A 26,255-nucleotide genomic window follows, 5' to 3' on the forward strand; every position below is an offset into this window, starting at 1 on the left:
ACGGTGGTAACGGAAATCAAAATTTGCTGTCTACATTATTGTCAGTGTTGGGTTAACGCAACTACGCAAATCAAAACAGTGGTGTGATAATTGAGCCAGTAGAGAAATAACTGTTCAGAATTAATCTGTAGCCTTGGGTAGGCTTCTGCAACATTTTTAACAGGCTACGCTATAGAGGCTTAGACGTAAATTAATTTGTCCTACTTCTTGACTGCAATGTAGTCAATTGACTGCTTTACATGTCATTTTTATTTTTCTGTACAATAAACAAATACATCTGCTTTATGCCGCAGAATTACATTCATATTTGGAACTTACATAGTCCAATGCATCGTTACACTATGTTAGTGTTTCACAAAACCATAGTAGCAATGAGCGTTCGTAACCACTATCGTAAAAGTTGTGTAGTTACAACTACACCTCTCGACCTGTGGTAGAATGCTAGTAGAAGCATAGTTCCAGGGATCTTCATGTCAAATACGTCACTGACGCCAGTTATTTGTTTGCAAATTAATAATTATGAATATATTTAGGTTTCTAATTGATATTTACACTTCTAACCACCATACATCCATATTTTAAAATGCCCAAGGCAGAAAATACATAAATTAAAAGTAAATTTGCAGCCATGTGCACGTAAGTAAAAGTCACACACCTGCAGATAATGGTGCGCACTTTTTGACGAGTCAGCTGAGAATATGTAGCCTTTGATTTTCATGGAGGGGGGGGGGGGGGGGTGAGGTCCTTGTTAGTTTACGATAACCAAGCCAAGAAGGCTGATTCTGATTTTGATAATATGATCTGCACAAAAGATAACCTTAGGTAAACAACGATGTCAATATTGTCAAAATCTTAACCCAGATTATCCCAGTTTTGGGAAACAGTCGTAATTTACATGTTGGTTAGTTGAACGATGCATCCTGTTAGTAAAAAGCTAACCTCCGTAGTTGTACGGGAAACGCACCCCAGATCAGCTTCTAGGCCATTAGCAATCTGTTTATTTTATTTTATGAAGCCTACACAGTAGATCAAATGGCACATTCTCACTTTCAATAGACAGATGCAATAGCCATTGGTCAGTTTGAGTATAAAGCAATTAAGATAGTACCCTATACAAAAAGTACTTCTATCATAAAAATTTGTTAAAACGAATAGCATTTTGCAACTTGACAAAACACTGGATTAAATATCGTAGGCACAGGAGAAAACTTGTACATCCATTGGCCCGTGGGAGATCACATGCCAGTTGCCTCTCCCTTCAGTGCTATGACTCATTCGGCTGTGAGCTTGTTTCGCCAAAAAAAAACTATTGCAGATATCAATGCGTCTTTGTTCATGGGTTTGGCCTCACAGCAGAGGCTTAGACAACTATGACCCACGTTTTGGTTTCATAATTTGCCCTACTTATTGACTGCAATGTAGTCAATTGACTGCTTGACAGGTTATTTTCATTTTTCTGTACAATAAACAAATACATCTGCTTTATGCCGCAGAATTACGACTTGGCCAGCCTATAGAGCGGGCACATTTTGAGAGAATAGAGAATGTAATGCATACGCAAGAATGTGTAGGCTATTTGTGGCTGGTTACCAGCAAACAATGTTTAATGCATTAACTCAAGACATCAAACATTTTCTAAACAATACAAACAGAAAGGATGCAGCAGGCAGCAAATGTAGAAGAGTCATTTCCAGTGGAAGAACAAAATGCTGAATGAAGCCCAAAGATATGAAGGCATATCTGGCAAGTTGTTATTTTTTAAAGACGTAAATGGTTGGGCTATAGGCCTAGTTTGCAAGAAGGAGACATAAAGCGTGAGCATGCCACACTATCCACAGCTGTGGTAGCAGGGGTAGGAGGATTACTGTTAGCGCAGGATTTATATAAAATTCTTCAACAGAAGGCCTGCCTCGAATGCAGGCTTGCCCAAAAAAAGGCCTGTGGTTTGCGCAGCCTACAGTAAGTAGGTCTTAGTGAGTTAGGAGTCCTCTAGACTTCTTTTCAGCTGTCTCAGAGGTGGAAAGTTGCGTTCGTTGGGGGCAGGGCCGGATTAACAATTCATAGACCCTTGAGAACAAATGTCTGATGCCCCCCCCCTGCCCCCCCACCAACGTGAATCGGGCGGTCAGTTAATAGGCCTATCGTGAAGATTTGTATTGCCATTTAAGGCACGAGCGCATCTGTGAGGCCAAGCCTCACCAACTAGCTTTGTTTTTTGTTTGTTTACAACTAACATTACATTTAATTAAACTGCTTATAGGCTATGCCGAAATAGTTTCAACATTTTGAATATCAGTGTCGGGTGAATTAGGAAATGCCTTATGGCTGAAAGCTGCTTGGGATCCCCCCCTGTCAAGCAATAACCATACAAAAAGTTAAAACAGATGACATGATCGCGTCACTGACATAATCGCAAATAATATAGCCTAGATACTCCAATATATTCGAATACATGTGTTTATTTTAGAGGGGATATTCGAACGTCATTTTTGAGCAATTTTGACAGCCCTAATCCACTGTAGGCTACGCCAATCGTCTATTAACACCTTCCACCTAACCCCGGTGAGTGGGGGTCGCTATAATGCGTGTGAAATAGCACCATTGAGTAGCCTATGCGAAATAGCCTTAATATCGTTCCGGTGTTGTGTGCCTTCTGGTTTCTCCACCTACTGGTTTCCTTGCGCGTGCATGCGCTGCAGCAGTTGTCAGACATTCACAAACAACTTGTTTTAGGCAGTTTGAAGTCGCTTTTCATACGCCATGAGCGCTCGGTTACATTACAGCCACTCGGACAAAAGACTAGCATTAAACTGGATTCGATCCCGCAAAAGCAACACACGTGTGACTCTCTCCATCCTGATTCCCTACTCTTTGAGCCAACTAATATGTTACACGAATCAATTAACTATTGTAGGCTACCATTAATTAATAACGTAGGCAACACCCAGGTAACATGTTGTCCAGGCTATCTGAAACAAGGGGTTGCCTCTCATCTACAACAACTGGTTACCTTGGGCTGCTACAGTCGTCAGTGCACTGTGCACAGTAGGCCTATGCTACTCTTTGTGGTTGATCAACTAAAAATAAAAGATGTATTTGGTGATGACGTTATTGTAGGCCTAGTAGACCTAAATTCTGAGAAATTAAATGGTACGAGAAACGATCTACATAGCGCACCAGACCGCGATGTCTTCAAGGGTTGAATGAAGGTAGTTTGCAAAAATTTGTGTATTTTTCAAGTCAATAAAAATTCTTAATTTTCAAATGTCTTAGTCAGGGAACATCTGACTTTTAAAAACCATAGGCCTGGTAGTCGCTCAGACAAGGAGTTATAAGAGAAAGGCAATACCATTTGTGTCACCGAATGCAGTTCAGTGAATTAGCAAGATACCATCAGAAGGCAACAATCACAAAGCACATAAAGCTCTCCCCTGCGCATAAAGCTGTCTGCGTGTTGTAGGCTAGATTTGCGTGAGTTCTTTCTATCTGCTTTACTTTTGTGAGTTGCGACCACCTAGGCTATGTTATAGACGTTCTATGAGGTACCAGTGTTTAGCTGTGTCACAAAACAATAAGCTTTTTCAGACTACTTTTAAAATTATATTTAGGGCTATATACTTTTTAAACATTCGGGGCTGAAGACCCGACAAAGCCTTGTGTTAATTCTTCAGGTGGGAAGTGTCAGGAATTTTCATACGAGAGACGCTCTCATTGGTGGTTAGTATATGAAGTAGGGAATTGACAGCAACAAATCCAATCACATTATGAGAGATGCTGAATTTAACATAAACTGCGATGTTTGATTTTAAATGAATGTAAATTTAGCCGGGACTGTAAGCTGGCACACGTGGGTGCTTTCGATGTTTTCAGTGGGTGCCCGAGACGGAGCACCCACGGTATCGGCGCCTATGACAAGCGTATCTCGCTGTTGCATCCATTACAAACAAACATGCAATGTGAACGTCTGAGATTGGGGAGAGCACTAAATGCTCTTCTGAATAAGCACGAAATCAAGCCTTTCAATAAAAAACACTCTTTAATAATCAAAGAAATAAACGCTAATGAAGTAAACTTGTGACCATCAAAAATAGTTTATCGCCTGTAACTCCGTGATAACAGGACGTAACAGGAAGGCATTTGGCTGAGCAATGGAGGTTAATATGCTCTATATTTTGTCCAAATGATGTCTGTCTATCATCGTTGCACTCGGAGAAAACCAGAATGTTTAATTTGTCCTGCGTTTCTTCTACGGCTGCAAACGGGATTCACTCGCTGTTAACCAAATATTTCTTTATTAGGGCAGGGCAGGCATATTTCTGGCTATTAAATTATTTCTAAACCAGTCTGCTAAAGTCTGTAGTGAAGTCTGTGTAGGGTTTTCCAGGCTCCATTTCTTTTTACGACACACCCTGCTCACTTGAGACCTCTGCCGGTTGTTGCAGCGTCGTTGCAGCGTCACTGGAAAAATACAAATTAAAGTCGAAGCACTGCCCACTGTAGCTGGTCAGGCTGTTTTTTTCAGCAGGGTCTTGCAAAAACATACCTTCAGCTGGTTTACCCAGCTTGCGATGGTAATTCAGCTGGTTTTGCTTGTTGTACCACCTCAAGCTGGTAATTTTAGCTGGTGTTGCTGGTCTACACTGCTGGTTTAACTGGCCATGCCAGCTTATGTTGGTCATTCTAGCAAAACAGCATGACCATCTAACACTAATGATGTCAAGCTTGACAAGCTGGTCAAAAGCATGACCAGCTGTATCCCACACGACAGGCTGGTCACACCAGCATGACCAGCTTCATCAGATGGTCAGGCCAGCATATCCAGCTGGTTGCCCAACCAGCTACACCAGCAAAGACCAGCAAGAGCTGGAAGAAAACCAGTAAAGACCAGCTAAAACCAGCTACCAGCACAATCTGGTTTCTAACTGTTTTTTTCAGCAGGGGAGTTTTGCTGGTCTAGCAGGTCAACCATCATAGGTTTGTCAAACAAGCTGGTTAACAAGCTGTTCAACCAACAAACAACCTTTTGCTGGTCAGGCTGTTTTTTTCAGCAGGGAATACATGAAGGCATTTCTATCATCCCAATCAAATACATAATTACAAATTAATATTTTGTATTCATATTTGAAATGCATCTATCTATTTAAATACATATCAGAAATACTGCCCATCCCTGTGTGACACACACACACACACACACACCCAATCATGGTTTCTGTGTTCGTGTGTGTAGGTTCCTCTGGCTGGGATGCGGATCCAGTGACTGGCGTTTTGTACCAGAGGAACACGCAGGCAGTTCTGACATGGCACCAGGCACGTGTCAGCTGCCAACAGCAGGGGGCAGACTTGCTCAGCATTGTGGAACTGCATGAGCAGACATACATTTCAGGTACACATACATTTTAGTTTGATTAATACAGCGCCTTAACATATGCTATGTGTTGGATGCAATCAGAGAGAGGTAGTAGTTGCATGACCATGCTAATACCAGGAGCGGAGCTAAATACCAGATTAGCTAAAGATTAGAATATGTATACAGAGCAGATTAGCTAAAGATCAGTAAAATGAGAAAGTTTCTTGTGTAAACTTTCCGGAGATCAGCCACCTGCCACCTAGTGATAGACCCACGAAAATGGCCTGGTTTTGACCTGACGTGCATTGCGTCACTGATTCGACCCAAAGCGGCAACCGAGTTATGATAAAATGTCCAGATAAAATGTCCAGATTGTGCGTTTTTATGAGTTTTCGAAGGTCATATATTTAATTTCCATTCATCACAGAGTTCCCAAAATCACATATAAGGTGTGTTAGAGTGTCTAGTTTCGTAATTAAAAAAAATAAAAAAACGTAATATTACGTTTTTGGCACTCAACGCCCTCACTCAATGAGCTAACACATCTCTCTCTCTCTCTCTCTTCCCCTGTCAAAAATGTATGTGTGTGTGTGTGGCAGGTCTGACTAACATCCTAGGCACCTCTCTGTGGATTGGCCTCAACAGTTTGGACTTTCAGAGCGGCTGGCAGTGGAGCAATAGCAACCCCTTCAGATACTTAAACTGGGCTCCAGGTGAGGTTAAACTGGGCTCCAGCTGAGTTAATAACAACCCCTTCAGATATTTAAACTGGGCTCCAGGTGAGTTCCCCCTTCAGATATTTAAACTGGGCTCCAGTTGAGGTTAAACTGGGCTCCAGGGGAGTGCAGACATATAGTTTTAATTAAATGTAAATTATTGTAAAAAAGGCCCAAATAAATTGATCAAGATTCCATTAATAAAAGCAATAAAAGAGGAAATATCCAACGGGGGTGAATACTTTTAATAGGCATTGTACATACTTGTACAACATTTTACTGTGTTACCAGATCAGCCATTTCAATCCTCTGATTTTATGTGAGTTGCCAGGTTATAATTAATCATCTGATTCTCTGAGGGTTGCCAGGTTATTCATAAATCCATATTTTTCTTTTTAATGCTGTTCTGGGATGACATAAAGCACATTGAGTTGCCTATGAATGTATGAAATGTGCTATATAAATATAAATATGCTATATAAATCAAACTGCCTTATGTATAAAATGTGTATATAAATGTGCTATATAAATCAAACTGCGTTGATTCTGTATGTTGCCAGATAACAATTAAATCCTGTGATTGTGAGTAGCCAGGTCATAACTAAATCCTCTGATTCTGTGTGGGTTGCCAGGTCACCCATCGTCGGAGCCAGGTCTGAATTGTGGAGTGTTGAATCCTGGGAAAGCATCCAAGTGGGAAAGTTTGAACTGCAACAAAAAGATGGGCTACATCTGCCGCAAGGGCAACAGCACTGACGTTACACCAGTAGTCCTGTGTATGTATTGATGATTTATCCCTAACCCTGACCCTGACGTTACACCAGTAGTCCTGTGTATTTATTGATGATTTATCCCTAACCCTGACCCTGACGTTACACCAGTAGTCCTGTGTATGTATTGATGATTTATCCAGCAAATTGTCCACTACTAAAGCCACACCTACATGGTGTGAAAGTTTGTGATGTCGGGATTCAGGGACCAAATCAAGGTTTCTTACAGAGGTAATAATGGTCTGCTATGCACTATAAGGCATAATCAAGGTTATTTGCAGAGGTAATGATCTGATAGGCACTATAAGGCACAATAACATTTATTTCTGCTGACTGACAGCTCACAGCCTGGTGTCATATAAACAGACATCACAGCACACCATGTGGATAGAGCCTGGTGTCATATAAACAGACGTCATGTGGATAGAGCCTGGTGTTAGACGTCATTTGGATAGAGCCTGGTGTTAGGCGTCATTTGGATAAGCCATTCATATAAACAGGCGTCATGTGGATAGAGCCTGGTGACAGCATTTGGATAGAGCCTGGTGTCATATAAACAGACGTCATGTGGATAGAGCCTGGTGTTAGACGTCATGTGGATAGACCCTGGTGTTAGACTTCATGTGGATAGAGCCTGGTGTCATATAAACAGACGTCATGTGGATAGAGCCTGGTGTCATATAAACAGACATCATGTGGATAGAGCCTGGTGTCATATAAAACAGATGTCATGTGGATTGAGCCTGGTGTCATATAAACAGATGTCATGTGGATAGAGTCTAGTTCAGGGAACAATCTGTTGCAACAATCTTTTGAGTGTTGGCTGCAAACGTGCCTCTAACGTAATTCAGAAAAGCTTTTTTACTGCACACAATTTGGACAACTGTTCATAGGTGGTTACACTCATTTATGTGAAATGTGCATGGGTTTTGTGCTATCATACATCCAATTATTGTGGATATTTAATTCCTTCATGCATATGCACAATATGCTCATGAGAACTTACCTATAGCATGCTCTGCCAGGGTAAGGAGATTTAGTAGTCATCTGTTGAGCTGTCATACTGAATGAATAATTGAATCTGATTCAATGTTTCATAGGCCTACTATGTTTCATGCTTACAGTGTTTCTACTCAGGCCTAATAATACAGTTTTTAAAAGATGTATCAGTTATTTTGTTGTGCTCAAAGTGAGTAACAAATAAAGAAATAATCAAAGCAACTAGCTACATCTTGCTATGCATGTTGAGAAGCAAATAAAGCTAATACTGATGACAGACCTATTGTGCCAGTTGTGCTATAGGTAGTCTACCTTACCGTACCTTGTTCATAAAACGTTTGTTGAAGGGTCCAAAAATGTAGCCTTAATAGTTAAGGGAGAATTCTGGCGATTTTAATATGAGATTAGATTAGATTAAATTAAATTAGATTCAACTGTATTGTCATTGTGCAGAGTACAAGTACAGAGGCAATGAAAAGTTTGTGTCCAAAAAGAAGTGCCAAAAAGCAGAAAAAAGTGATGTACAGTATAGACAGGTGGTGCAGTATAAACAGTATTTGACATGTAGTGCAGTGTAGTACAGACCATAGTATACACTTAAGAAAGTGGTTTACAGTAATAATATAAATTGAAAATATGTGCAGTTTATTAGCAACTTGGTTGGTTGTCACTGGGGTCCAGAGCTAGAGTTCAGTAGGGTGACAGCTTCCTCTGCACCTGCTGCTTTGGGTGCTAAGAGACCTGTAACGCCGTAAGGGAGTGGGGTGAACAGTCTGTGGTTGAAGTGAACAGTCTGGGGTTGGGTGAACAGTCTGTGGTTGGGGTGAGAACAGTCTGGGGTTGGAATGAACAGTCTGTGGTTGGGGTGAACAGTCTGTGGTTAGGGTGAACAGTCTGTGGTTGGGTAAACAGTCTGTGGTTGTGGGGTGAACAGTCTGTGGTTGGGTGAACAGTCTTTGATGATGATGCGTACCTTACACAGCATTTACACTTCCGCTGCAGTGCTTTGCGGTGGGAGGCAGAGCCGTCGCCATGTTGGTTTGCGGTGGGAGGCAGAGCCGTCGCCATGTTGGTTTTCCACATGCTGAACATCTCTGCTGCTCCAGGTCACAGAGTGCCAAACAGCTAGAGCTGCTAGCAGCTGCAATGCTACACTGTGGGGGCATGTTCGTGAGCACCCATGTTTATGCCCCCAGAGTGTAGCACTGTAGCTGCCGCATGTTCATGCCCCCAGAGTGTAGCGCTGTAGGTGCCGGGCAGTTCTAGTGATTGGCTGGTAGAACCGAATGTTTTCAGTGGGTGAACGTGATACATTTTTACAGGTTTACAGGAAAAAAAATGTCTGATGATTCCTCTGTGTGTGTGTGTGCGTGTGTGTATGTGTGTGTGTACATGTACGTGTGTATGAGAATGTGTGTATGTGTATAAGTGTGTGTGTGTATGTGTGTATGAGAATGTGTGTATGTGTATGAGTGTGTGTGTGTATGTGTGTGCGTGTGTGTTTGTACATGTGTGTGTGTGACTGTGTCCAGCGAGCCAGCAGCCGTTCTACTGTGGGGCAGGCTGGGTTCCGTACTACGGTCACTGCTACTCGCTGCGTCGGGAGAAGAGGAGCTGGAGCCAGGCGCTGGTGGCCTGCCACAAGGATGAGGCTGACCTCACCAGCGTCCTCAACGTGGAGGAGCACAGCTTCCTCATCTCACAGAGCGGCTACAGTGAGCACCCACACACACACCACACACACAGCTTCCTCATCTCACAGAGTGGCTACAGTAAGCACACACACACACACACACACACACACACACACACACACACACACACACACACACACAGCTTCCTCATCTCACAGAGCGGCTACAGTAAGCACACACACACACCACACACACACAGCTTCCTCATCTCACAGAGCAGCTACAGGAAGCACACACACACACACACACACACACACACACACACACACACACACACACACACACACACACACACAGCTTCCTCATCTCACAGAGCGGCTACAGTGAGCACACACACACACACACACACACACACACACACACACACACACACACACACACACACACACACACAGCTTCCTCATCTCACAGAGCGGCTACAGTAAGCACACACACACACACACACACACACACACACACAGCTTCCTCATCTCACAGAGCGGCTACAGTGAGCACACACACACACACACACACACACACACACACAAGCTTTCTCATCTCACAGAGCGGCTACAGTAAGCACACACACACACACACACACACACACACACACACACACACACACACACACACACACTCACACACACACACACACACACACACACACTCACACACACACTCACACACACACACACACACGCTCACACAGTTACAGTTACAAATCTTTTCTACAGGTGCACAGACGTTTGCACCACCTTAGGGATGAGAAGTGTCTCATATGTATTGTGTGTGTGTGTGTGTATCAGGATTTGTAACTGTAAAACTGAATTGTGATTTAACATAAAAATAACACGAATGATTTTAAGTATTACTCATATGTCCTTCACTTACAAATATATTCCACAGGTACTAAACTTTCCATAGTTACTGTCTTTCAATTACGAAGCTATTCTGCCATTACGAATCTCTGCCGCTCACACAAGTACATTTCCTGCAAGTACAAGTACTTTTGAAACTATTCTGGCGCTTCCTGTTGAATAGCCAATGGCGATGCTCAGGTTTGGCTAGCCAATCAGGAATCACCAAGTTCACCAACCAATCACTATAGGTTCGGAATTGAAAGACAGCAACTGTGGAAGGTTTAGTTTACTCTCTCTGTGTGTGTGTGTGTGTGTGTGTGTGTGTGTGTGTGTGTCCAGTGGAATCTGATGAGCTGTGGATCGGGCTGACTGACCGCTCCACTCAGAACTTGTTTGAGTGGTCAGATCGCTCCAGTGTGACCTTCACCAAGTGGACAGCAGGAGAACCGTCCCACTCCACCAACCTGCTGGAGGACTGCGTGCTGATGGGGGGAAAGGTGCACTCGTCCTCTTCCATCACTCCATCTCTTACACTCCTCCTCTCATCATCACTCCATCTCTTACACTCCTCCTCTCATCATCACTCCATCTCTTACACTCCTCCTCTCATCATCACTCCATCTCTTACACTCTGCTTGCACACTCACCAGGACCAAAACATATGACCATATTTCCCCCATCCTAGCATCTCTACACTGGCTACCTGTTAAAAGCCGCATTGCCTTCAAAATATTACTTCTAACATACAAAGCCATAAATGGTCGGGCACTTGAATATATTAAAGACCTCCTAGTCCCATACAACCCACCTAGACCACTACGATCACAGAATACTGGACTTCTTGTAATCCCAAGAATCTCAAAAACTACAGTAGGAGGCAGAGCTTTCTGCTACTGCACACCCCTCCTCTGGAATAATCTCCCTTCCTCTATTCCATTAGCAGACAACCTCCCTATTTTTAAGTCTAGACTTAAAACACACCTCTTTAGTGCCTCCCATAGTTAGGTATGGTGCATTGTGGAACTTCAACCACCTCAGGGTTTTTTGGAATGGACCACCCTGCTGTGTCCTCGTGTGACTGGCACCCCAGTCATGCGTGCGACGGTGGACACTGACCATACCTGCACTGGTGTTGACTACCCTTCACCATGCCTTAGTTATGCTGCTATAGCATAGCGCTGTCACCATGCTGCTATTATAATAGCATAGTGCTGTCATGGACTTTTCATGTGTCACGGCATACAACCCCTCCTCTCCCTTCTCTCTATCTCTCAACTCTCACTCTGCCTATTCTCACTATGGTGTAACACTATATAGTACCAATGATATACCTATTGATATTACCCATTTTGATATATAGTAATACTAACCCACTCTATATCTCTCTCTGCCTTCCCCCTTACCTCACTTGTGAGGTATAACCATCACCAGTCATCAGCTGTCCTTGTGTTTGGCCCTCATCTCACTCATCTCATCTGAAGTCCCATCCCTACGACTGCCCCATCATCACCTATTCCTGTCCCCTGCCCAGATTCCTGGACAAAGCCCTAGCGACCCACTACTTGCTACTTGCCCTATGACAACTCCTAACCCCCCTGGACAATTACTTTCCTACGCTGGACTATTTGAGCTTTCTGACACTAAATAGGATTCATGCATTATCATACTGGATATGTAACCATCCCACCTCTTTGTAACATACACCTCCGGTGGCTTTAAACACCATGTTCTTTTCTCTACACCTAACTAACTTATTCATTTATCATGTAAACAGACCTTACTGTCCTGTACTGACCCTGGGCAGATGGGTCAGGCCCTTGAGTCGTGGATCTGCTCGAGGTTTCTTCCTACATGTTTCCTCAGCCCTGTTACTCATGGGCCTTCTCTGATTGTCTATAGTATATATACTCTTTTGATCCCGTGAGGGAAATTTGGTCTCTGCATTTAACCCAATCCGTGAATTAGTGAAACACACACAGTGAACACACAGTGAGGTGAAGCACACACTAACCCCCGACGCAGTGAGCTGCCTGCTACAACAGCGGCGCTCGGGGAGCAGTGAGGGGTAAGGGCACTTCAGCAGTGGCCCACTGGCCGGGGCTCGAACCGGCAACCCTCCGGTCCAGAGTGCTAACCAGTAGGCCGCGGCTGCCCCAAGTCTAACACTCTGTAAAGCGCCATGAGACATGTGCAATGTTTTGGCGCTATACGTGGTATTAAATTGGAATGTCTCTCTCCCTCACACTGCCTCTTCTCTTCTCCTCTCGCTTTGTCTTCCTTATGTAGTGTATGTAAGCTGTTAACACTGTGTGTGTGTGTGTGTGTGTGTGTGTGTGTCTGATGTGTTTGAGCAGGAAGGTCGCTGGTCTGACTATATGTGTGAGAAGGAGTTTGGCTTCATCTGTAAGAAGAAAGCTTCCACTCAGTTACCAGAGGGGGGCGCTATTCCCAACACAGGATGCAAAACGGTCAGAATCCCCTTACTTGCACTTGCCAAAAACACATATGTGCTGCAGATGTGTAATTAAAACACAGAAGTTCTGCAGATGTGTAATTAAAATACATTTGTGCTGCAGATGTGAAATTAAAATACATTTGTGCTGCAGATGTGTAATTAAAACACAGATGTGTAATTAAAACACAGAAGTTCTGCAAGAAGAAGTTGACACTCACTCTCTTGAGCACCTTGCCATGCACACATAACTAAAGGACTATGGTTGGACTACTTTTGCACCTTCACCATGACACTCAGTCCCTTTAGCACCTCACCAGTCCCGGCCCTGTCACTACAAGCGTCTTATGCTTGATCACCCTCAAGCACATTGGACTTTCTTAATTTAACTTATATAGTGTATTTAGTATTTAGTTTTGTTAGTTTTCTTATCTGTCTTATCTTCTACTGTCTTTATTGTACAGTGGAGTTTAGTTATATGTTTATACTTATACTTATGTTTACCATTTCTGCTGTAAGTGCATGTTGTGTGTTTCTTCTGTATGCTGCTGAGACCCTTGAATTTCCCCTTGGGGATCAATAAAAGTATCTATCTATCTATCTATCTATCTATCTATCTGCAGATGTGTAATTAAAACACATTTGTGCTGCAGATGTGTAATTAAAACACAGATGTGTACGTTACCTCAGCAGATGTGTTAATATATTCAGCACATACTGTATGTTACCCTACGTGTGTGTGTTTATACTGTGTGTATATATATATATGCTACATATATATCTGTGTGTGTGTGTGTGTGTGTGTGTACTCTCAGGGTTGGGTGAGGTACTCTTCCTATTGCTACCTCATTGGATCTGAGACAAAAAGCTTTGAGGATGCCAAACAGACATGCACCAGCAGTTCAGCTAGACTGGTGGATGTTGCTGACAGGTACACACATGCACGCACACATCCACACACACACACACACACACACACACACACACACACACACACACACACACAGCTACACACACATTTAAACACACAGCTACACACACTCACACACAAATACACACGCGTCATAATTTCATCAGCGTTCGTTAAATCGTTAAACCGTTTAATTTGCTGCGTATTTATGTGTATGTTTCTGCCCGTGCGTATGTGTGTGTGTGTGTGTGTGTGTGTGCATGCGTGCGTGTGCGTACTTGCGTGTGTGCGTACGTGCGTGCTTGCGTGTATGTGTGTGTGTGTAGGTATGAAAATGCCTTCGTCATCAGCCTGGTGGGTCTCAGACCGGAGAAGTACTTCTGGCTTGGAATGTCCAATATGCAGAACCCAGACCACTTCAAAACCAGCACCGGTAGCCCAGTCAAATTCACCCACTTCAACGTTGGCATGCCAGGTAAGCCACCAGGTAGTCAAATTCACCTACTTCAACGTAAGCATGCCAGGTAAGGCACCAGGTAGTCAAATTCACCCACTTCAACGTGGGCATGCCAGGTAAGGAATCAGGTAGTCAAATTTACCCACTTCAACGTTGGCATGCCAGGTAAGCCACCAGGTAGTCAAATTCACCCACTTCAATGTAAGCATGCCAGGTAAGGCACCAGGTCAAAGGTCAAATTCACCCACTTCAATGTGGGCATGCCAGATTCACCCACTTCAATGTGGGCATGCCAGGTAAGCCACCCAGGTAGTCAAATTCACCCACTTCAATGTGGGCATGCCAGGTAAGGCACCAGGTCAAAGGTCAAATTCACCCACTTCAATGTGGGCATGCCAGGTAAGGCACCAGGTCAAAGGTCAAATGTGGGCATGCCAGATTCACCCACTTCATGCCCTCTGCTCTTCACCCCTCTGGTATCAAGTCAATTATGTATTTCTGCATGTGTGGGCATGTACTTTATGTGTGCATATTTATTAGGGGTGTGAATCTTTCATGTAAAAGACGATCCGATTCGCATCTAGATACATGGGCACGATTCACATCTAGATACAAAAGCACGATTCGCATCTAGATAAATGGGCACGATTCACATCTAGATACATAAGCACGATTCACATTTAGATAAATGGGCACGATTCACATCTAGATACATAAGCACGATTCACATCTAGATACATAAGCACGATTCACATCTAGATATATGGGCACGATTCACATCTAGAGACATGGGCACGATTGACATCTAGATACATGAGCACGATTCACATACAAGGGCACGATTCACATACATGGGCACGATTCACATCTAGATACATCAGCACGATTCGCATCTAGATAAAGTAGTAGTAGTAGTAGGCCTTTATTGTCACATAGTCACAAAGTAACCAGCGAAATGAACCATCAACCTGTCCATACAAACATCCATATAATATGACAAGGGGGGTAGACAGGACAGGGGGAGACAGGGGCGTTGAGGAAGAATACAACATAACATGAGGAGGGAGGGAAAGCAGCCCCAGACTATGCTCCTGTGGGAACCCCCAGACTATGCTCCTGTGGGGAACCCCCAGACTATGCTCCTGTGGGGAACCCCCAGACTATGCTCCTGTGGGGAGTACAGTGTGGAACCCCCAGACTATGCTCCTGTGGGGAGTACAGTGTGGGAACAGGAAAAAAACACCTCAGCAACATTAGCACATACACTTTACACAACATAGAGACACCGCGCTTGCAACAAAGGGGGGGGGTGGGGGGTGGAGGGGATACCAGTGCAGGCAGGCAGCCATCGGTCCTGCAGCCATTGACGGCTGGTCACAGACCCTTGACAGACTGGGGGTACAAACTGGCAGGAAGGCGTGGGATGGGGGGTGGGGGGGGGTGAATGCATGTCTGTATATATGTTAGATGTATGTGTAGGCCTGGTGAAGCTCCGCCTGGTGCCCAAAGTCTTAGTGCCTCAGTCCGCTTGGGATTGTCCAAAGCGATAACACAGCAAGTTGCTATGGAACAGCCTTGGTCATGTCCCAGTCAGAGTCCACAATCAGCAGGTGTCTGTGGGGGGGGAAAGGGATGCAAAGAGCGTCTGGCTGCAGTGCTCTTCGGGGGAGTTGTTTTCCAGCAGCGGCCTTGGCGAGGCCAGTGCTAGTTAAGAGCCAGAAGCAGATAAGATTGTAGTTGTTTGGTCTTGGGGGAGGTGTAGGCAGCATTCCAATTTGCACATCTACCCTCTTAGTCCATTCTGGTCCAATTGCCTTTGTAAAAGCAGTGAGTTTCTCCATGATGTTATCAACTTGGTATCAACCTAGCATCCATCTGATCCATCCTGGTATCCATCAAATCTTGATAGTCCCAGTCTGGGTGGCGGCGGCTCTGCCCACTGCTTCAATCATAGCGGGCAGCTATACGGGGCTTTGAACAGCTGTCACCCGTTTTACATTTTCCTCGATAAACCAGGGCAATGCCTAATCCAATCAGCATAAGACCTGTTATCATGGTTCGAATAGGTAGATATCTTCAATGTCCTCCACAGAAGAGCAGCCAGGCACCACGACCCGCCACCTCTCCCCCGCGTCCATCCGAGGTAGCCAGCTCGCGAGAGCGTTCGGCAGGGCAGTGGGTTCCCCTGAACCCAAAGCTTCTGTCGAGAAGATGGTGTCAATTGCGTTGAGAGACCAGTTGATCAAATCCATGATTTTTTAGTTTGGAGAACAGTGCAGAGAGGAGTCTCTCAAAGAAGTATAAAGACAGTAGACTACGAGAGACAAAGAAGCACAGCAGGGAAGATAAGGGGAGGAGGGAGAGAAAAATCGACCGCCTTCGTTGAGAGCAAATGAGAATATGGGCACGATTCACATCTAGATACATAAGCACGATTCACATCTAGATACATGGGCACGATTCACATCTAGAGACATGGGCACGATTCACATCTAGATACATAAGCACGATTCACATCTAGATACATGGGCACGATTCACATCTAGATATATGGGCACGATTCACATACATGGGCACGATTCACATCTAGATATATGGGCACGATTCGCATCTAGATACATGGACACGATTCATATCTAGATACATGGGCACGATTCATGGGCACGATTTGCATCTAGAGACATGGGCACGATTCACATACATGGGCACGATTTACATCTAGATACATGGGCTCGATTCGCATCTAGATACATGGACACGATTCGCATCTAGATACATGGGCACGATTAGCATCTAGATACATGGGCACGATTCACATACAAGGGCGATTCACATACATGGACACGATTACATCTAGATACATGGAGCACGATTCACATACAAAGGGACGCGATTCACATACATAGACGCGATTCACATCTAGATACATCAATACGATTAGCATCTAGATAAATGGGCACGATTCACATCCTAAGATACATAAGCACGATTACATCTAGATACATGGACGCGATTCACATCCTAGGGAACATGGAGCACGATTCATCTAGATACATAAGCCACGATTCACATCTAGATACATGGGCGCGATTCATCTAGATATATGGAGCGCGATTCACATACATGGAGCGATTCATCTAGATATATGGGCCCCGATTCGCATCTAGATACATGGACGATTCATATCTAGATACATGGGCACGATTCATGGAGCCGCGATTTGCATCTAGAGACATGGAGCGATTTACATCTAGATACATGGGCTCGATTCGCATCTAGATACATGGACACGATTCGCATCTAGATACATGGGCACGATTAGCATCTAGATACATGGGCACGATTCATATCTAGATACATGGGCACGATTCACATCTAGATACATGGGCACGATTCGATACAAGAAAAGATACATGATAATAAAAAACGATTCAGTACGATTCAATGCGATTCGATGCAGTTCAAAAATTTAAAGCATTCTGAAAGAATTTTTATAATTTGCTCACGGTGCACATTAATTTTACATTATCAATTATCATGGTCATGGTTGTCAATTAGGCAAAACAAATATGTGTGAATACATTTATCTAAACTGAGGTTTGTATCATATATTGAAATGAAAAAATAATAATCTACATTTCAGTCACACTGCAGCCAAATACTAGCCTGGTCATTACCATCCTACGTACTTCCGCCCAAAATTTGATTTCGGTCTTGCACATAGTCTGGCCCAACCCACATTATACGGCTTGCGTGTAGCCGAGCCATTCAGCGAACAGTTGAGTGATGACACGGAACTCGCCTGCCGAGTTGCTTGTAGTCCAGCAAAGTTTGTAGTTCAACAGCACAGCAACAATGGTGACGGAGGAAGAGACGCTAGAAGCTATCCATGAAGTTGTCTCAACTCTCAAGAGCATCACACAATCAAAGCAGAAACAAGAGGCTTCAATTTTAGAAATGGCAAAGACGTCGTAGCTCTCCTTTCAACTGGCTTTGGGAAAAGTTTGATTTATCAGATGGTCCCGTTAGTAATGGAGAGACTGGGGAGACTGAATGCTGTGGCTGTTGTTGGGTGCTTATCATACTTATCCTGTTTTCAAATAAAAGTTTGCTGCTTGTTATTCTCCCCCCTACTCTCAAATTACCTTTACAAAATCGGCACATGTCATTAACATCCATTATCTTAAAGAGTCATTGCCACCACAATCTCAAAACCGGTACAAACTAGCCAGCGGTCTGTTTACTTCTGAGAGCAGAAGTGGGAAGTGTAAGAGCCTGAACTCCGGCGCACAGCATACGTCATTACCAAACGTTGCTGATTGGTTAAGGGAACTCCAATGATTTTAAACCTCAAAATAAGCATCCGCCCATTACGGAGACAGATTATTATTACATTGTGCCAGACTGTATGACGAAGAGAAACGTAGCCACAGGCAGTAAGGACCAGGCTAGCCAAATACAACATAAAAATACATTTTTTATAGACTTTATAGATGTTATAGAGTTATGTGTATCTGATTATTTTCAAGGAGCTGTAGCCTATTGTTGAGTTAAGACAATACAGAAATAAAATAAAACGGTGCTTAAGACACCCTTGGCCTTTTCTCATACAGCTTACAAGAATGCAATAGGCCTACAAATCACTGAACTCTCTGGGCATATTTTGTTCAGTAGACCTAATATGCAGAAACCGAATGCCAACAGTCTGAGTGAATATGAATACAATAATAATCATTAGTGCATCGTTTTAGTAGCAATGGCCAAATTATTCTTTAACATTAAGGAAATCCCTTCATCAGACATAAAGTAGGCCTATTTGCATTGCCAACAGCAACGATAGCTTGTTGAGTAGCCCATTCTGTTCCAAAGAGAGTGCCTGCTATGAGAGAGGGAGCTCATGACTTCAGTAGCCTATTCACAGCTTGTTTAAGGTAACAGCTAAATGCTACATATTATTATCGCTAGACTCTAGCACTGGTTACAACAATGATCTGATTTGTAAGTGTTCAATTTCGCGCTAGATTTTTAAAAAAGTAAAACTGTCAAACAAACAACCGATACAGAGCGATCAAGATGTCTTCTTTGAGAGTGAGTTGTCACATGCTTAAGTTGCAGTAGATGTATGGGTAATGAGGTCCTTTGACAACTTTGAACAATGAATGTAGCCCAAAACGAACTGCATTACCCACAAATCTCTAGTCTGGAAAATCCAGACCCTGTTAATCTAGAAAGGTTAAGGGTCTGGCCACAAACAATGTAATGGCCCAACTCGAGGGGCGGCACCAAGCATGCATTTGAAAATCTCACTGCGTGCAATTGAATAACACTAGACCAATGTTTACTCTGAATGATTCCGGACTTCGATGCAATTGGATAACACTACGACCAATGTTTACTGATCTCCAACGTTGCAGCGCTGTCGTCATCTATTTAGCTCGCCTCTGGCCCTCAGATACAGATCAGATACACCGATGTGATTGGTTCCTCGCAATGCAAGGGGCAAAAGTAACATGCATCATTATTCATTGCCAGAGTCTCTTGCAGACACAATTCAAATTGTGCTCTCGCGAGAACTCTGGATTTCCAGAGTAACAAATCTGTGCCACGTGGAGCTGAAATGCGTTTTGACATTGAAAGTGAGATGAATGCTCTCTACAGCACTAGAATGTATTGTTGCGCACTCTACAGCATTAGAATGTATTGTTGCGCATTCTACAGCATTAGAATGTATTGTTGCGCACTCTACAGCATTAGAATGTAGGCTATCGCTGCTTGCAACGTAAACCAGAGTCTGAGTGAGCAGAAAAGTTTGTGAACTGATTCGTAACAATTAAATCAGTGAAACGACCGGTTCATGTCATTTTTATTTCGATACGGGGATTCACGTATCGATGTAGCCATATCTTACACGTTAAAAACAGATACTGATACTTATTGGTTAATCTTTACACCCCTAATATTTATGCGTGTGTTTGTTTATGTGTTTGTGTGTGTGTGTGTGTGTGCATGCCTGCATGTGTGTGTGTGTGTAGATCGTCATCAGGGTTGTGTGGCTATGCTGACGGGCATGTCGGCGGGCTTGTGGGATGTGGTCAGTTGTGACTCCAAACAGAAGTTCCTCTGCAAGGCGCTGGCAGAGGGAGTGACCAGCACTGTCCCGCCCCCAACCACACGGCCTCTCGCATGCCACGACGGGTGGACCCCAAAACCCAGCTCACACTTCTGTTATAAGGTACACACACATACACACACACACACACACACACACCGAAGTCAACTCACATATCTGTTATAAGGTATACCTGAATCTTCAACTCGAAGTGCTGTTCTATTATGTAGAGGAACCATGATCAAGTGCTGTTCTATTATGTAGAAGGACCATGATCAAGTGCTGTTCTCACACATGTAGAGGGGGATGATATGTGGGAACCATGATCAAGTGCTGTTCTATTATGTAGGGGAACCATGATCAAGTGCTGTTCTCACTTGTAGAGGGGGGATGATCAAGTGCTGTTCTATTATGTAGAGGAACCATGATCAAGTGCTGTTCTATTATGTAGAGGAACCATGATCAAGTGATGTTCTCACATGTAGAGGGAGGATGATCAAGTGTTGTTCTATTATGTAGAGGAACCATGATCAAGTGCTGTTCTATTATGTAGAGGAACCATGATCAAGTGATGTTCTCACATGTAGAGGGGGGATGATCAAGTGCTGTTCTATTATGTAGAGGAACCATGATCAAGTGCTGTTCTCACTTGTAGAGGGGGGATGATCAGTGGGATGGTTTGTGTCACAGTCTGTGCTTTTGGCGTTAAACTGTCTTTGTTTAAATTCACAGTCGTAGAACATATTAAACCTGCGTGGGGAGGGGGCCTGCACATAGATGGGGGTGGGTATAGAACATATTAAACCTGCACATAGAGGGGGTATATAACATATTAAACCTGCACATAGACCTGGGGGGTATATAACATATTAAACCTGCACATAGGTATATAACATATTAAACCTGGGGGTATATAACATATTAAACCTGCACATGGGGTATATAACATATTAAACCTGCAGGGTATGGGGGGACCTGCACATAGGGGGGTATAGAAAGGAAACTGCTACAAAGGGAATGTTATTGGATCTCCACCCTTAAAACATTTTATCCGAGGGGTATGAATGAAGACTTGGTCTTAACATGTTTTCTGTAGCCGAATCATTAGATGCCCATGACGGGATGAAGAGTTGTGCTTTACTTATCTGCGACCTGGCCTTTTCTCAATATTTGCAATATTTTTAATATCCTCTATTGACATGTCTGCATAATGTTTATGGCAGTATTGATGTTCACTCTTGGTGATTGAGTAGTTCACTTACACTCACTAACACTCTTGGTGATTGAGTAGTTCACTAACACTCTTGGTGATTGAGTAGTTCACTAACACTCACTAACACTCTTGGTGATTGAGTAGTTCACTAACACTCTTGGTGATTGAGTAGTTCACTAACACTCTTGGTGATTGAGTAGTTCACTAACGCTCTTGGTGATTGAGTAGTTCACTAACACTCACTAACACTCTTGGTGTTTGAGTAGTTCACTAACACTCTTGGTGATTCTTGGTGATTGAGTAGTTCACTAACACTCTTGGTGATTCAGTAGTTCACTAACACTCACTAACACACTCTTGGTGATTGAGTAGTTCACTAACACTCTTGGTGATTCTTGGTGATTGAGTAGTTCACTAACACTCTTGGTGATTCAGTAGTTCACTAACACTCACTAACACTCTTTTGGTGATTGAGTAGTTCACTAACACTCTTGGTGATTGAGTAGTTCACTAACACTCTTGGTGATTCTTGGTGATTGAGTAGTTCACTAACACTCTTGGTGATTCAGTAGTTCACTAACACTCACTAACACACTTTTGGTGATTGAGTAGTTCACTAACACTCTTGGTGATTGGTGAGTTAGTTCACTAACACTCTTGGTGATTCAGTAGTTCACTAACACACTAACACACTTTTGGTGAGTTCACTAACACTCTTGGTGATTGGGTAGTTAACTAACACTCTTGGTGATTGGTAGTTCAGTTCACTAACACTTTTGGTCTTGTAGTTCACTAACACTCTTGGTTATTGAGTAATTCACTAACACTCTTGGTGTTGATTGAGTAGTTCACTAACACTCTTGGTGATTGAGTAGTTCACTAAACTTACTAACTCTTGGTGATTGAGTTCACTAACACTCTTGGTGATTGAGTAGAGCTCTTGGTGATTGAGTAGTTCACTAACACTCACTAACACTCTTGGTGTTTGAGTAGTTCACTAACACTCTTGGTGATTCAGTAGTTCACTAACACTCACTAACACACTTTTGGTGATTGAGTAGTTCACTAACACTCTTGGTGATTCTTGGTGATTGAGTAGTTCACTAACACTCTTGGTGATTCAGTAGTTCACTAACACTCACTAACACACTTTTGGTGATTGAGTAGTTCACTAACACTCTTGGTGATTCTTGGTGATTGAGTAGTTCACTAACACTCTTGGTGATTCAGTAGTTCACTAACACACACTAACACACTTTTGGTGATTGAGTAGTTCACTAACACTCTTGGTGATTGGGTAGTTCACTAACACTCTTGGTGATTGAGTAGTTCACTAACGCTCTTGGTGATTGAGTAGTTCACTAACACTCACTAACACTCTTGGTGTTTGAGTAGTTCACTAACACTCTTGGTGATTGAGTAGTTCACTAACGCTCTTGGTGATTGAGTAGTTCACTAACACTCTTGGTGATTGAGTAGTTCACTAACGCTCTTGGTGATTGAGTAGTTCACTAACGCTCTTGGTGATTGAGTAGTTCACTAACACTCACTAACACTCTTGGTGATTGAGTAGTTCACTAACGGTCTTGGTGATTAAGTAGTTCACTAACACTCTTGGTGATTGAGTAGTTCACTAACGCTCTTGGTGATTGAGTAGTTCACTAACACTCACTAACACTCTTGGTGTTTGAGTAGTTCACTAACACTCTTGGTGATTGAGTAGTTCACTAACGCTCTTGGTGATTGAGTAGTTCACTAACACTCACTAACACTCTTGGTGATTGAGTAGTTCACTAACACTCTTGGTGATTGGTGCGGGATCCTATAAGAGGCGTCAGCGCCTAATGATGTGTCAGCGCCTAATGACGTGATATAAGAGGCGTCAGGGTTAGGGCCTAATGACGTGTTTCTAAATTGAGACACTGCTGATGGTCTAGGCCCCAAACGTTTGTCTAGTTTTGTTTGTCTAGTTTTGTTTGTCTTGCCTGTAATGCTTTCTCGGCACTTTGAATACAGTTTTGAATTCAGCCCCTGAGTGCGGTCTACTTTTCCAGTACCTGACAGAACTTAGAAGTTTTGCATTCTATGTCTAGGATACTTGAAGACAAAACTGTTACAAACAAAATAAGAGGGTGAGACGCAGTGCTGAACCTTCACACAGCCACAACGGTTCTCACTTCACGCAGCCACAACGGTTCTTAACGGTTCTTCACGGTTCTTCACGCAGGCCACAACGGTTCTTCACGCAGGCCACAACGGTTCCTTACGCAGGCCACAACGGTTCTCACTTCACGCAGCCACAACGGTTCTCACTTGTAGGCTGGCCTGTCAAAATAATCTTAGCTTTCACAGTGCAAATGAATTTAGTCCTTGATGCGATGAAGAAGGTGACGGGGCACGGTAAGAAAATGTAGACATGAAGCAGCTTTGGAAAGCAATCCCTTAATGTCAGCTGTCATTGCTCATTCCCTTATGTAGACATGAAGCAGCTTTGGAAAGCAATCCCTTAATGTCAGCTGTCATTGCTCATTCCCTTATGTAGACATGAAGCAGCTTTGGAAAGCAATCCCTTAATGTCAGCTGTCATGCGTTGAGTGACCCGGAGTTGCGTTGTGACCCTTCTGGTTTCTCCACCTACAGTACTGGTGTCCATGTGCGTGTTTGCATTGTGCACCAGCTGCAGGTCAGACATTTACAAACAAGTTGCATTTCATATCTACGCCTGAGCACTACACTACAGCCATTCGGACAAAAGACAAGTAATATATAAATATATATATATATATGTGAAGTACAAACCATAGCATTAAACTGGATTCGATCCTGCAATGAACAAATACCTAGATAGATAACAAAGTTCTAGCGCCTTATCTCACGGACCCCCTCAATTCTTCCATTTTCACCTTCTATTCAGCTTTAAAATTAATCCCCCAGAGCGATATTAGCATGTTTGATTTTAGAGTCATATTAGCATGCTTGACTTTAGAGTGATATTAGCATGTTTGACTTTAGAGTGATATTAGCCCATTGGAGACAACTGCATGGTTGTTGTGAGAATACGTCTTGATGCCAACCAGTAAGCAAAGGGAGAGCAACACAAAGCCCTGTATGGAAATTTGACCATATTGGTTAGGATCCCAGGAAATCTCCCTTCTTTTCAAAGCTCAATGTTGACAGGTATGGTGTGTGACATGAACACGTTTGTGCGTGTGTGTGTGTGTGTGTGTGTGTGTGTGTGTGTGTGTGTAGGTATTTAAGAAGAGTAGTGAGGAGAAAAAGACATGGATCCAGGCTCAAAAGTTCTGCAAGGCCATTGGAGGAGACCTCATCAGCCTGCATTCTCAGGATCAAGTCGACGCTTTACCGTTAGTATTCCTCTCCTCTCCTCTCTTAATAGTATCCCTCTCCTCTCTTCTCCTCTCCTCTCCTCTCTTAATGAAGTATCCCTCTCCTCTCCCCCTCTCCTCTTAATAGTATCCCTCTCCTCTCATGGTATCCCTCTCTTCTCCTCTCCTCTCCTCTCTTAATAGTATCCCTCTCCTCTCCTCTCTTAATAGTATCCCTCTCTTCTCCTCTCCTCTCCTCTCTTAATAGTATCCCTCTCCTCTCCTCTCCTCTTAATGGTATCCCCTCTTCTCCTCTCCTCTCCCTCTCTAATGGTATCCCTCTCCTCTCCCCTCCTCTCTCTTAATGGTATCCCTCTCCTCTCCCTCTCCCTCTCTTAATAGTATCCCCTCCTCTCCTCTTAATAGTATTCCTCTCCTCTCCTCTCCTCTCTTAATAGTATCCCTCTCCTCTCCTCTCCTCTCCTCTCTTAATAGTCCTCTCCTCCCTCTCCTCTCTTAATAGTATCCCTCTCCTCTCCTCTCCTCTCTTAATAGTATCCCTCTCTTCTCCTCTCCTCTCCTCTCTTAATAGTATCCTCTCCTCTCCTCTCCTCTCTTAATAGTATCCCTCTCCTCTCCTCTCCTCTCTTAATAGTATCCCTCTCCTCTCCTCTCTTAATAGTATCCCTCTCCTCTCCTCTCCTCTCTTAATAGTATCCCTCTCCTCTCCTCTCTTAATAGTATCCCTCTCCTCTCCTCTCCTCTCCTCTCTTAATAGTATTCCTCCCTCTCCTAATATACCTCTATCCCTCTCTCCCTCCATCCTTCTCCTATTAGTATCTTTTCCTCCCTTCCTCTCTTCCTCTCTTATTAGTATACCTCCCTTCCTTTCTCTCCCTCACTCTCTCCATCCCTCCCACCCTCCCTCTCTTATTAGTATACCTCCCTCTCTCTCTCCTCCCTCCTTCCCTCTCTCTCTTGTCTCTGTTATGAGGCATCGTATATGGTGGTTACATCTGCACTATTCTGTTCTTGAAAACATTTCAAAACTAAAATGATATCTCAAAGTCAAAGTCTGCTTTATTGTCAATTTCTTCACATGCCAAGACATACAAAGACATACGAAGACATACGTTTATCACAATCCCACGGTGGCGACAAGACATAATTTTACCAATTAAGTCCACAGACAAACATAGCATTCAAGTAAACAATAAAAAGTAAATAAGAAGGCACATACAATGAATAAATAAGGGCAGCAAAATTGGGTTGAAATTGTGCATAGACAGTCAATATAGTAGTGCAAAGTCAGGCCAATAAATGGCTGAGGTAGTTCTGTTTGACCTAAGTAAGCAAGTGGCATAGTGGTGCAAGTTATGTAAGAGCAGCAGAAGAGTGTTGTGTTTTCAGGACAACAACA

At 43.3% G+C, this 26,255-nt stretch overlaps 1 protein-coding gene across 1 annotated transcript in view; it reads left to right on the top strand.

Annotated features, from left to right (window-relative positions):
• Positions 1–26,255, top strand: part of mrc1a (mannose receptor, C type 1a) — a 57,331-nt gene that overhangs the window by 11,331 nt on the left and 19,745 nt on the right. The window contains exons 4-13 of the mRNA XM_048266361.1: positions 5,231–5,386; positions 5,950–6,063; positions 6,699–6,842; positions 9,368–9,550; positions 10,708–10,865; positions 12,723–12,836; positions 13,636–13,751; positions 14,057–14,205; positions 20,220–20,419; positions 24,759–24,874. Of these exons, the coding sequence (XP_048122318.1) occupies positions 5,231–5,386; positions 5,950–6,063; positions 6,699–6,842; positions 9,368–9,550; positions 10,708–10,865; positions 12,723–12,836; positions 13,636–13,751; positions 14,057–14,205; positions 20,220–20,419; positions 24,759–24,874 (1,450 nt within the window). The remainder of the gene's footprint in view (positions 1–5,230; positions 5,387–5,949; positions 6,064–6,698; positions 6,843–9,367; positions 9,551–10,707; positions 10,866–12,722; positions 12,837–13,635; positions 13,752–14,056; positions 14,206–20,219; positions 20,420–24,758; positions 24,875–26,255) is intronic.

The sequence above is a fragment of the Alosa alosa genome, chromosome 16 (assembly GCF_017589495.1).
Source record: "Alosa alosa isolate M-15738 ecotype Scorff River chromosome 16, AALO_Geno_1.1, whole genome shotgun sequence".
NCBI classification, from domain to species: Eukaryota; Metazoa; Chordata; class Actinopteri; order Clupeiformes; family Clupeidae; genus Alosa; species Alosa alosa.